Source organism: Bombus huntii, chromosome 5 (assembly GCF_024542735.1).
Source record: "Bombus huntii isolate Logan2020A chromosome 5, iyBomHunt1.1, whole genome shotgun sequence".
NCBI classification, from domain to species: domain Eukaryota; kingdom Metazoa; phylum Arthropoda; class Insecta; order Hymenoptera; family Apidae; genus Bombus; species Bombus huntii.
The window spans coordinates 17,911,313-17,924,749 of record NC_066242.1 but is presented as its reverse complement, the minus strand read 5'-3'; the positions used below and the strand labels follow the sequence as shown (position 1 = coordinate 17,924,749).

Here is a 13,437-nt window from a genome sequence, read left to right as displayed (position 1 = left end):
AATAGGAAAAAAAAGCGAACAGTATCGTCCGTGTTTGCGTTCGGCGTTATACGTTTTTGTAATGGATCAACTTGACCTTGAATTCAAGCAGGATCAACGATTCTCTCTTTAATTGGCCCCGTGACACGGTGTGTTCCATGTAATAATAACTAACTGGCTGGTCTTTCTGACACGTTTCTTCGATATCGTAGAGGCAGGGATCGTCGAAAACGAAAAGAAACGAATGTCGTTGCGAAATGATAAGCAAAAAGATAGAGCGAAACAGCCGAAACAAAAGAATGAGCAAAAACGAAAGAAAAAAAGAGCAGAACAGAAATGAGAATCTTGCAGTTATACAACAACGATCGTCGTCATTTAGGAACGTCGCCGCAAGCTGCGTCATCGGCACAACTTTTACACACTACTATCACTACTATTTACTACTAACTACTAACTAACTATTATCATTGGTACCGTTACTACCACTATTACTACCTATTTTTGTCGTGATGTGTTTTACCCAACGATTGAATATACATACCTAATTCTATTTCTCTAAGAACCGATACCCCTCTTTTTATGTCTCATCTTCCCACAAAAATCCAATTATACAGACGCAACTCGTACAACCTCTTCCTCGAAATTAGTTGAAACCGATCCTGTCTTTGTTGCAGATGGACATGAAGTCTGTCGGATCGTTCTACTACGAGAACTTTGTAAGTGCAGAATCTAACCACTGAATCATTCAAAAAAAAAAAAAAGAAAAAGATATAATAATAATAATATAAAATTAACGATAACCATATATTATATGTTATATGTAATTCGTGTAGTACCTTTTCCTTTGTTCCGATCTCGTGTTTTTTATGCACATGTACACCATAGATTGTTTCCGCGCGTTTAATGAATCGAGTTAAACGAAAAAGAACGAGAGGAAACGATTTTATGGTACTCTTCCCGCGTTGTGCCGTATATTCTTGCATCCCGTGAAATTTTGTCGAAACTCTTAACCGTATTAACGATAAATATCATTGTCTCCTGTAAGATTTTCGATAATATTTTTTCGTGAGTAATAAAAATACACGTATATTTATTTTTTAACGCGAGTTAACGTCCAAGTGTTTCTTGCTGCGACGACATAAAAAATAAACAAATTTACTTAACTCAAGCCACGTTTGTACTTGAAAAAGCAGTTTCGTACGCAAAACGAATCTCGCAGCACCGATGATCGTTCCCTAAACGTGAAAAGATAAAGAAAAAACGAAAAAACAAAAAAAAAAGAACAACGGGAAGCGAAAAGACCTGAAAAAGACGGCGCGTGTTGCGTTGTTTATCCGGAGGACTCCGCTCGCTAGGCCCACCCCTGCGAACGACGAATCGTTATCCTTACTAATCGCAACCGTTTTCCATGATTCTGTTTTACAGGCCTTCCCAGGAATGGTTCCGTATAAACGACCGGCGGGCGACAAGTCCGGCATGCCGGTCTATCAGCCAACCGGCGCGACGACCTATCAACAGTTAATGCAGCTGCAGCAGCCGTTCGTGCCTGTGTCATGTGAGTACACTGGAACACCACCCCTACCCACTCAAACCTCTAACCAATCGGTCGTGCAACCCCCGAACGTGCAAAGCAACCACCACGCGGTGGTGGTTCAGTCCTCCTCCTCCTCTCAGGGAACCAGTGGCGCCACAGTGAATAACTGCGCCGACGCCAACAATGGCGTGCTGATGGATCCCTGCAACAATCCACCGCCACCACCTCCAACCGCCGACAATAACAGTAACAATAGTAGCGGCAATAACAAGCAGCCGAATGCGACGCAGAATCACGACGCGTCAGAAAACGCGCATAACTCCCCCGAATTGAATCACGCGAGTCCCTCGACCATTTCGCAACAACAACAACAACAACAACAGCAACAGCAGCAACAGCAGCAACAACAACAACACCAACAGGCACAGCATCAACAGCAACAAGCTCAGCAGCAACACCAGCAGCAGCAACAACACCAGCATCAACAGCACCAGCAACATCAATTACAACAGCAACAGCAACAGATACAGAATCAATTGGCATTGTCAGCTGCTTCCGTGCAGCCCGCGATGAGTCCATTGACTTCAGTCGCTGGTCTGAGCTCGATGCCAGGCGTGGTTAACATGGCCTCCATGGCCTCCATGACGAACGTACCATCGGTCACGAATATGGTATCGATGCCCAACTACAATGCCTCGAACGTGGCTGGGTTGAACATGCTCAACAGCCTCGGCATGGCTTCCGGATTGCCTACGCACCTTGATCCTGCCGCTCTCGCGAAAGAGGTCGCCCAGAAGAATTACGCGAAAGCCATTAAGCTGTCTCAGGCGTCGCAATCTTACGGTATTAATCAGCTTACCGCCCTGAATTATACCGGTGTAGCTTTGAACAAACAAGCTCTGGTGAATCCAGCCGCGGCAGCTGGAAGTGCAGGGGTCGCCGGATTACCGGCGACAACGGCGACACCTAGGCCGGTGATTCCGAACCTAGCGGGGATTCCCGGCGCCTTGGCCTCTCCGCTCTCCGCTGGAATCTTGGCCTACTCGAGACCACCCACCGGCGCTCCTATCAATCCTTACTCTTTGATGAGGCAACAGATCTTGCCAAATCCTTACGTTCAAGCCTCGATACCTGGGGTTCCTGGCGCAGCGGCCGCGGTCCAAGGTAATCCTTACGTCCAAAATCCCTACACGGTTCTACCGGGTGTCGCCAGCATGCCTGGAGTCGCGGCTGGCGTCGCGGCGGCTGGTGTACCGGGTGTCCCACAGATACCGCAGATTCCAAATCCGGCGACGATCGCGGCGCAACCGCAGGTTGCTATTCCAGTCAGCTCGGGCGTGATCATGCAGCCGTACAAAAAGATGAAGACCTCGTAAATGAATTTCGTCGGACGTATGGAGAGGGGGCAACGCGTTTCTTCCTCTTCCACGTCTAACGAACGTTATGGTTCCTTCTTCTGGGTCCTCTGCGTCCTCTCTTTCGAATGGGAACGCCGCGTGCCGACTCTTTCGGATCTTCTTCGTGGTCTGGCGATCTTCGAGATATCAGGGCCGAGGAGTTTTTTTCGTGTGTGTTAATTTTTATTCGTTTGACGTAGCTACGTAGAGTGACTCGTAGAATATGGAATTGGATATCGAAGATTAGATCAACGTTGCCGACCTATTTTTTCATTTAGCGCGAAAGATAAATACGGAGTTTAGCTAGATATAAACGTGTGTCGTTGTAGCGTACAAGGAATTGAATATGTAAGGTGAACGCGACCGTTCCTGTTGATGAAAGAGAGAATTATACAGCGAGCGGATGCGAAACGAGAAATGAAACGTCGAAATAAGCGATGAGAAACTCGCAACAAAGAAATAAACAAACAAACAAGAGTTCCGAAAAATGTAGATTCATTTTCTAGTCAGACATTGTCGGTGAACAGTGCCTTATCGACTCGATTCCACTTGGAGTGTTTCGTAGACATGTGTAACGCTTATACGCGACGAATAGAAAATAACGATGCGAGAACTTTTGACGAATACGATTCAACCTTTTTTCATTTCTAACCCGTTTCGTTGTGGCGAAAGTAGCAATGCTGAAACTTCCACGCACGGCGGTTCGATTTGATCGTTTCGCGTTTTATTTTCCCCATTCTTTTATCTCTATTATTTTCTGTTTTAAATAGAGCAACTCGATACGAAGACTTGCCAATTGCACGAGCCATCGAAATAAGTTTTTAATCGCGACTATCGCTTCTTGTTTCTCATTTTTATTTTCTTTTTTTTTTTTTTTTAAACACGCTCCAGCTGTACACTATTAAACGCATAACGTTTCTTTATTTCCTTTATTTGTAGCTTCGAGAGGAAGAAAAATGCGAGTGATTTTACTGCTGTAGCGTACGTTATTTTGTACGATAAGTATTAGGAGTGAGACGAAAAATTTATTGAAATTTATACCGCGTGACACCACGTAATCCTTTGTTTTTTTTTTTGTTCAGAATATTGTTTCGTTTGTTGTGACCTATCGAAGAAAGAATATCGTTCCTTCGTCAGATCATCAGATCGATTATTGTATTCTATATATATATATATATATATAGGTGTTTGTTCTATATTACGTATATAATATATTCTATATATTTTTTATTTTCTACGTGAAGATGGACGGAAGCGATGCTCGGCCTAAGCCACGTTACGCGGGTACACGAAACTTGCCTTTTTAAGTCATAGAATATTGTTAATCCCGTCGTAATCTTTTCAGTTGGCCTGTTGAAGTCCATTCTGAGTCGATTACCGATTAATGTTAACTTAATTGCTTGCGTGTTATTAAAAGTACTGCAGTCCTACGTGAAATATTTACAGAGGCACCGGAATTCGCGTACGCTGTAGCACAAAACTATTCGGACACTTGTTCTTTCTTAGTACGCGGTAAAGAATGATACGAGTTTTTAAAACTAACGTGCAATAATAAGAATTGTTCTGTTATTCAAAATTATGTCCAGATCGTTTGATTCCTGAGCTGTGAGTCGGATAAGAAAAATTTTTTTAAATCAGAATATTTGACAATGTATAAGTTGTTGTATTAACGTGTCTTGTTGTTAATTTTATTGTTGTCTCGTAAGATAAATTTATAATCTGTCAGCTACCAGGAAATTTATAATTTTAGCTACGTATATTTTCAATATTTGTCGCGGCAACGAACAGCGCTTTTACCTTTCAGGCAAAAGTGCCTGAATACGTAGATCTATCAAGCACGTAAGAAAAGAAAACGCTTGAAATTCGCAGGTATAACGGGAACTTTTCCCACTCGCCGTGAACAATGACACACATAAGTCGTAACATTCGTTATCACGAATCTAGCCTAGCGTCAGAAAAGTGGTTGCCACTGCGAATATTTCGCGTTAGTCTGCGTTCAATTCTTTATAGTCGAAGTCTGTGGAATTTTATTCGCTATATATTGTTCGTTTATCGTTTCTCAGATTTTAATTATTTTTAATTATTTATCATAGGTTACTGTTAAAGAAACGGAGAGGCGGAGCGGAAAAGAAGGAAAACAGTGAGACAAAGAGAAACGAATTTTCATTCTTTACGAATCTTACATTTACTTTAGTAAGGATAATCGTACTTTTTCAGCATCGTTTCGCCTTGATAATTAAATCAAATAATTAAGCGCGTCGCGACGTTTCAAAACCGCCGATCATTGATACTTGAGACTGGTGTCATCGGAATCGTCACTGAAATTTCTACCGATCCGAACTCCGCCCCTTCCACTTAGTTTTAGAAATTAATTGCAACTATTATACTAACGTATGTGTCCTAGAAACACCTTGCACATCGATGAGATTGAAACAGAAACGCCGTCGTGTTCCGGGCGATACTTTTAAACTCGCACGATTAACGTACGTGCATAGATTTTAGCAAACAGACTTCGTCCTGTCTTATTTTATCTAGCGCTATGATTGTACACACACAGCCACACACTCGCGCGCACACACATACATACATACACATACATACATATATATATTTATCTATTAGTATATAATAGCGTGTGAAACAGCTGAAGACAGTCTGCGCTGTCTTTTACGTATTCAATTCGGGGGAGTATAATTTGCATACAGTGAACCTCGTCAATTGCAACTCACGAGCTTATGCATTTAGCCGAGAGGGAAAACGAAAAACGGAAAAGAAAATAAACCGATCGGTAAGGAAAATACAAAAAGGGCGTAACGCGGAGTGATACGATGGAATTAACGAACGATTAAGAGAAAATCGATTAAAATACGAAAAAAAAAGGGAAAAATAACAGAAAAAGACATGCATTTACGCGATTAGCGGATACGAATAGAAAAAAAAAAAACAGAGACGAAACCACGCATTAAGGAAAAGGCTGAATTCGAGAGAAAAGAAGATACAGGGAGGAAGACGAGAGGAGGCTCTCGATAATTGTTGTAACGAAGAAAAGGACAAAACAAAAAGAAAACACTTACGCAAAAGAGAAACGTATATGAAACGAGTTCACATGCGCATTAATGGTACACGACCGCACAAAAACGTTCAACAAATACGCGCGAGTAATCGTCAAGAGGACAAAGAAATATATACATTATATATCTATACATGCATACGCGTTAAATATAATTAGCATACATATATATATATACGATATATATTTGCGCACTTCTTATCGAACAGTAATTAATTCGAGTACATGAAAGAGAAACATGACCGAAAATACGGTTATGTTACGCGAAAAAAAAAAAGGAAATATCGCTCGCCGATGAGTAAAAGAAAGGGGAGACAGAGGATTTCTCTGTCTTGCGTATTCGTACTTGTGTCTACCAGTGATTTGAAAGTTCGTTTAGTCGAAGTAGCGATTACGCTGATTACAATGATGAGGATGATGATGATGATGATGATACGATAATAACTAACGATGAAAAAAGAAATATATATAAATATACGTATATTATATTTAAACATATTGTAGATCTATATATGTGTGTAAATAATAATTTTCTCTACGTACGAAGGAATAAACAAGAGTATATTGTATGTATAGATATTCATATATGTATTGTATATAAGTACATACATATTAAAATATTCACTGGCATATACAGTGAAGAGGAGAAAGAGGTTAAAGAAATCAGATAAGAGTAGCTGTGGAGTACGTGGTACTACGTGATGGCGATTATTTAAACAAAATTGGAATTAGTATTTTTGTAACCAGGAATTAGTTTCCTTTGATCCGTACGGCATTGGTAATTGTCAAGCGAATTGTAAAAAAAATTTTGTTATTCTCATTTTGTTAAAAGTTTAAAAAGAAAGTAGGAAGTTGTCGAGTATCTGAAAGAGGAAGTTCGCGAACGCGTGTTCTCGTTTCCTCCCGGTTCCTTTCGTTTTGGCCGCGAAATTCGAAGGCAATTTTTCTGCTGCGATTGAAATAGAGTATACTATATACATACTTACATAGACACAGAACATATGTACACACAGAACATATGCACAGAATGTGCGCGCAAAATACGACACGCACAAAACGTCGAGACGATTCGTGGTCGATTTTTACGGCATCCTCCCATTACGGGAGCAACATTGTTCAGGAAACACGGTCTTCCATAGCGACAGAGTGTAAACGCGGTTATTTTGTATTGACAGGCGAAACATAGAGAAAGAGATTGTCGTTAGTTTCGCGGCCAAAGGCGAAGAAACTCTGGAAGAAAGCAAAATGATAATTCGTTGTGATGGTACTTTTTTGATGTACATATAACGCTGACAAATACGTATTCGCAGAGGACACGCGACATGTATACACGTACTCTGGCATACACCTTGCCATTTACATCTTTACACACACACATACACATACACACACGCACACACAGATACGGATGCAGGGTGTATCTCGTAAATATCGCAATTCGTACGTAGACGTAGAAAACTTTACAGCGAGCAAATCAAAAACCACGCTGGAAAATTTAAAACTAAAGAATTGTCATATAATACTTCGTTCTTTTTAAATACATCGGACTACTTATTTGTCTTATCGAGAGAAAATATTTTCTTGCTAAAAGATTCTAAAACACGATAGTTGAAATATAAAGACTTTCGCGCAACATATCGCATCTTGCTGTAGCTACGCTAAACCGAATATCTCTTGAATATCGTGCTAGTACCGTTGGATACACCCTGTATACAGAGATACGCGAATAACGTATCGATATACACGGTTCGTGAAGGAATTCGAACGGCCTCGAAAATGCCTCGCACAGAGGATGCGCATAAGTATCGTAGGCGTATTTCCGGTTTCTAACGAGTCACGCACATGAACCGACAACTCTAGGGTTCCTCAACTCGCTGTTCACACTTGTACGTACACTACCGAGAGGGTGGCTGGATTTTTCCTAGATCCTCAGCGAAATTCTGGAACTGCATCTTTCTGCGAGTTCGATTGTTCAACCGATACAGACGCGATCGATATGCCTGTGCGGTATCGATGTAGAAATTTCAATATTTTTTAAATATTCGATGATAATTTTATAAATCTTTTCCCTTCGTTTATTTTCTTGCTTTTTAACTTTTAACGGACAATCATCGACGAAAGAATACGCAGTGCCAAACTTTCCACGAGGTGTCGATCGAAAAACAGCGCAAGTGCCTTCCCCTTGCACTCGTACACCGTTGCACACAAACGACACACGTGTACTAGAGTATACAAGAGTAAACTGGAGAAAAACACATTAAAAAAGCATCCAACGTCTAATATACATATATAATACTTACATGATATATAATAATTATATTTATATTAAATACGAACGTAAGCATACCTATTGATTAATGTTGCATCTGCATAGATATCGTGCAACGAAAAAAAGTAGTCGGTATATGTCGCAAGATAATCGACCATCGTTGCTAAGGTGGTAACCATATTATATTACGAACTATGCCGATCTATTATACATATATACATATTATACATATAAAATGTGAATTAAGGATTATAAACGATATAAGAAAGAAATCCACGTTTCACGGCGTACTACATACAGATAGTATTTATTATCATGTACCGTTTTGTCTCTGATTTTTTCAATTATACTCGTACGTTATTTCATGCACGCCACGTCGAAAAATCGAATGTCGAAATAGTCGTGTATGCAATCGTCTGAAACGACGTCGGAGGAACGGATTACAGTCTCTTTGACGCTATTAACGTTATACCAGCGACAACCTCGGGAACGTAAAAAGAATGTAGAAAGAAAGAACGTAGAATGTCGACGAACGAGAAAGATGCGATTTAACGATTGTAAACGGATTCGAAGGATTTCTTGACCATTTGTATGCGTGTTGGTGTTCACATGAGTCACACATGATTATGATATACACATACATAGACAGATACATATACCTACACATGGACACGTAGGTTCACGTTGCACGATATCGTCACGTCCATGAAAGCGAAACGATAATGATAACCGCGAGACGAGAAAATTCGTCCTATGAGAATAGAGGAGAGAAAAAGAAAAAAGAACGACACGTCATTCATTTTCCAATGTCGAGGAATCGAATTAACAGTTATCGATGGATTAATAACTACGTTACACGTACATACCATAGAATACGATAATACGAGTATATGATATAGCCGCGTGTAGCCTGCGTCGTCGACTCACAGATAAACAGCAGAAAAAGAATATACACGTTTATGAATCGAGAGAAAATAAGGGATAGTAAGGAAAGAGCTAGTGTTAGGTAGAAAACAATTTAATACGAGAAGGAAAAAAACACGAAATTTTAAGAGAACGAATGAATATGAAACGATGATGCAAATGAGTCTTCGAGGTCCCGAATGCGTTTTTGCGCGTGCACGCTCACGGGGTTTGTCAAGGAGTCAGCCAGTATTTGTAATAATAATGCTTGAGAAATGCATGAATATTTGTTTTATTAATGCTTCTTATTTCATCTCTTTCTATCGAAACGAAACTTCCCGAGAACTCGCTAATCCCTTGTAATATTTATATCTATATATATATATATACATATACGTTATATATGTTATATATGTATATGTATACATATACTCATGTATTACTCGATATTGCGCCCCTAATAGCTCACAGTCTTAGCCTCGCTTCCTGCTTCCCTTGTTTTTAATATCCTTTGACAATCTGTTCGACTTGGTGCTTGTATTGTTACTTACTTTTTCAGCGTTCTTTTTTTCAAATTTTTTTCTAGTATTTATCTTCAAATTTATCGATCAATTTTCAAACGTAGCATTCTTTCGCAATTTATTTAGCGTTCGTGGAAAATCGAATTATCGGCAGTGACCCAATTATCATTTTCAATATTTCATGTATTTCGTTCGCCGGTGTTTCAATTTCGTTTATCATTTGCGCGATTTTATTTCTGCGATTATTTATTTCGATTCGTTTTCAAAGCTGTTCGCGTACTCGATGGATCAAAAGAGAGAGGAGAGTGAAAAAGAAAGTGATTGTTGAATTTGTCGTGGAAATTGTTTTTTCCGCCTCGCTTCAAAGGGCGCACACATTAGAATTTAGACGATGCCAAGCACACGGTCGTTTTCTGAAACCTTGTATGTAGACGTTAGCCGCTTCTTTATTATGACGGACGCCGTCAAAGCGAGCGTACAGCTCGCATTTTCCCTTTTTTTTCTTTTTTTTTTTTTTTTTTTACTACTCTCTATTTCTTTCTCGTCTCTCTAAACGTAAAATTACGTTATATACATATGTACAGATATATATCCTATATATGTACTGTACATCTATATATAAATGTTCCTGACCTTTCCGCCTCTACCACAGCTTCTCCTGCGCTTTAGTTGCGAAATTCAGAGACACAGAGGAGTAACGTCTAGGTATATTATCCGTATATCTTGTCACGTCGAATTACCTCTCCCTCATCCACGATTTTATCAACAATCGCCACATTAGAGAGAGTTCTCCTCTCCTTCCATTAGGATTTTACTAATAATCGTCGAGAAGAAGGTCGATACGAAACATACGAATTGCGTGTACGTTGTGCTTCCGATCGACTGTCTTTTAAAATTATCTTCTTTAAAATTAGAATTAAAAGAAGTCATTTGGAAATATAGTTTTTTAGCCAAATGCCAAATAGACAAAGTAAGAGAAAGTAAGTAATTAACGTTTCGAAGAAACACGTTGCAAGATACGTACGCCTAAGAGGCAGAGGCGAGAAAGCCGGATTTAATGTCATCGAATTAGATCGAAATTGCACGAAGAAACATGGGACAATCTGATACGGATAATCGGCGATCGAACGAGAAACGTAGAAAGGAATGGAAATCGACCTTCTTCGAAGTAACTTCCGATCCAAGTAATCCACCTTTGCGTTCGGTCGGCTTCTTATTCAGCTTCGATTATTATATTATTTCGCCGCTATCTCGCCTGTGTAAGAAATTCGCGCGTGTGCCTACTGAATTGTTTTGTAATTGCTTGGCACATGGAGAGAGACCTTTGCAACACGAATCGAGTCTCGGTAAACCAGAAGCAAAACCGGGTATTACCGAGAGATCGTGATTCCAAAGGGTGTGTTACCGAAACAGGCTGTATTCATGCATCTCTATTTACAACCTATGTATATTTTATACATATCTCTATACATACATATATATATATATATATAATAATCCACGCTTTTGATCGCATCAAGTATATATATATATAAATATACATATATATATACAGTACTATAACGCGCCGAGGCCTCCTCACCTGTTTCGATCGCTTTAAAAATTGCCTTGCGATTCAAAGGCGAGAAGAGTGCTACGCAGAATTGTTCGGCGATTTCACGAATCTTAACGCTACGCGACGTTCTGTGTCATCGAAACTATAAAATGAACGAAAGAGATACGAAAAAAGACTATAAGAATGCGAAATAGCAAGTGACGAAAAAAGAAAAAAAGTATCGGTGTCAGAATGAGAGAAAATATCGATCGATCGAACGATCGATTCTTTCCTCGTCGAGGAATACGCTATTCGTTTTCATTATCGCGACGCTACTTTTCGAATCATTCGTTAACCACGCATATATGTATAGGTATATGCCGATGATTTTCATCATAGTATAAGAGTGACACGAAACGTACGCGCGACTCCGCGCGGCCGCGACCATTTCAGACAAAAAAAGAAAAAATAAACGCGAAAAGTACTCGTCGATGCCATTACATATCGCGAATACGTAAAATAAATGTTCATGGCACCGCACGAACAGAGCTGGAGCAAATTAAGCCGGAGCTGCACTCGAATGGCCAGGACGATTTGACCGATGGTTTATCGCCGCACTCTAACGTCCAACGTATGACGGCCGATCGGTGGATATGAATGGACAGAACCGATTCCCCCTGTCGTCCAGCGTAATTTCGTTTTGAATATCTTGAAATACGACTCGAGCGATCAGACTATTAGCTTGAACGATACGTTCGAACGGAACCAACCGAACGCACCGAAAATTATGATAGATGCTTTCGAAGAAAAAGACAATATATAGATATACGTATATCGTGTTTGGATATCGGGTCAAATCGTAGTTCTGTCTAATCTGTATACACCTGTGTCGATATAGAAACCGATGTGAAGCACTCTTTCCGATGTAAGTATCGCAGTAGCACTTTATTTTGTCGCATATGCAAGCTTCAAGCACCTCGACGCTTCACGATTAATTAATTCGTAATAATCTCGTTTTACCGAGCGAGACTGTTTCTTTAGACGCGTATATACATCGCTTCTTCTCTGTATTTTGATTAGCGCGCACGTAGTTATAAATATATATCGTACATTTTTTTAACGGCTTTCAACACGCGACACGCGTTTCGTAGATAAAAGTGACATCGATGGCTTGTGCTCGTATCTTTTTTCTCTGTATCTTTCACCGCCTATCATGTACGAACGAAATAAAAATTGTTTCTTTGCTATATCTCTTTATATCTATTTCTATGTCTTTCTCTCTCATGCAATTTCTATCTCTGTCTCTGTTTATTTTAATTTCATAATTGCGATTCTGTTTTAACGCTGCGACATCGTCGTTAATTCATACACGTAGTAGGTATTTACGTACATGTACAGCACGCTCGTTGTTTCTCAACGTCTCCTTCGTAAATGGATTCGCAAATCTACCATCGATAAATCAGAAGAATAAAAAAGGATAAATTTGCCATTTACGAAAGAAGCGCCGATTAATAGCGTGAACACACTGTATATGTATAAATTTTCACACAATACGAACGGGATACATAATCACACGAACATAACCCGAAATAACGAAGCTTAAGCGCATGCGAATATAATCTTTTTTATTATTTACAAACGTCTATATCGCGGAAAAGCACGATTGCATTAAGATCGAACAAAATTTGGTTCGAAATCGTTCATTCTCCGCTTTCTCGTAACAAGAGTTGCTCGTCACGGAACGAGAAACCATGTTAGACACGTAGTTAAATATTTATTGCTGTGAATTGTACTGTATTTTGTTTGTTTCTTGAAGCGTAAAACGTGCTCACATACATACGTATACACAAGTTACTGCATATTAGGTTGTTACATGATAAATGTCATCGCTACACTTTTTTCTCGTACAGCGCGATTCTTCTACGTTCTACAAACTCGCTGGTTTATGCAGATGACCGTCGTTCTAAACGAAATAACGCAGACGGAAACAACCGCTGCAAATTATCTTTATATTTACGAATGGTTGAGACAGCATCTCGACGTTTATTTACAGAACAACCTAATATCTATAAACGCATATACATGGGTACATACTAGCAAAAGGAAACAAAGAGAACAATTCACTGCGTGTACACACATATTCGATCCCAGATAGCAAAAGCAATCAGTTGCACGTTGAATCGCGCGATCGTTCATAATCTTCTCTTTAAACTTTCTGTTTCATGCTTGC

At 39.6% G+C, this 13,437-nt stretch overlaps 1 protein-coding gene across 12 annotated transcripts in view; it reads left to right on the top strand.

Moving 5' to 3' along the window:
* LOC126865549 (probable serine/threonine-protein kinase yakA) overlaps nt 1–12,464 on the top strand; it is a 398,082-nt gene extending 385,618 nt beyond the window's left edge. For 10 of the 12 annotated variants that reach the window (XM_050618195.1, XM_050618189.1, XM_050618193.1 and 7 more), the window contains 2 exons: nt 654–695; nt 1,405–12,464. In XM_050618195.1, coding sequence (XP_050474152.1) covers nt 654–695; nt 1,405–2,889 — 1,527 coding nt within the window. In that variant the 3' untranslated portion in view covers nt 2,890–12,464. The remainder of the gene's footprint in view (nt 1–653; nt 696–1,404) is intronic. The other 2 variants (XM_050618199.1, XM_050618197.1) reach the window with 1 other exon arrangement.
* Nucleotides 12,465–13,437: the final 973 nt, after the last annotated feature.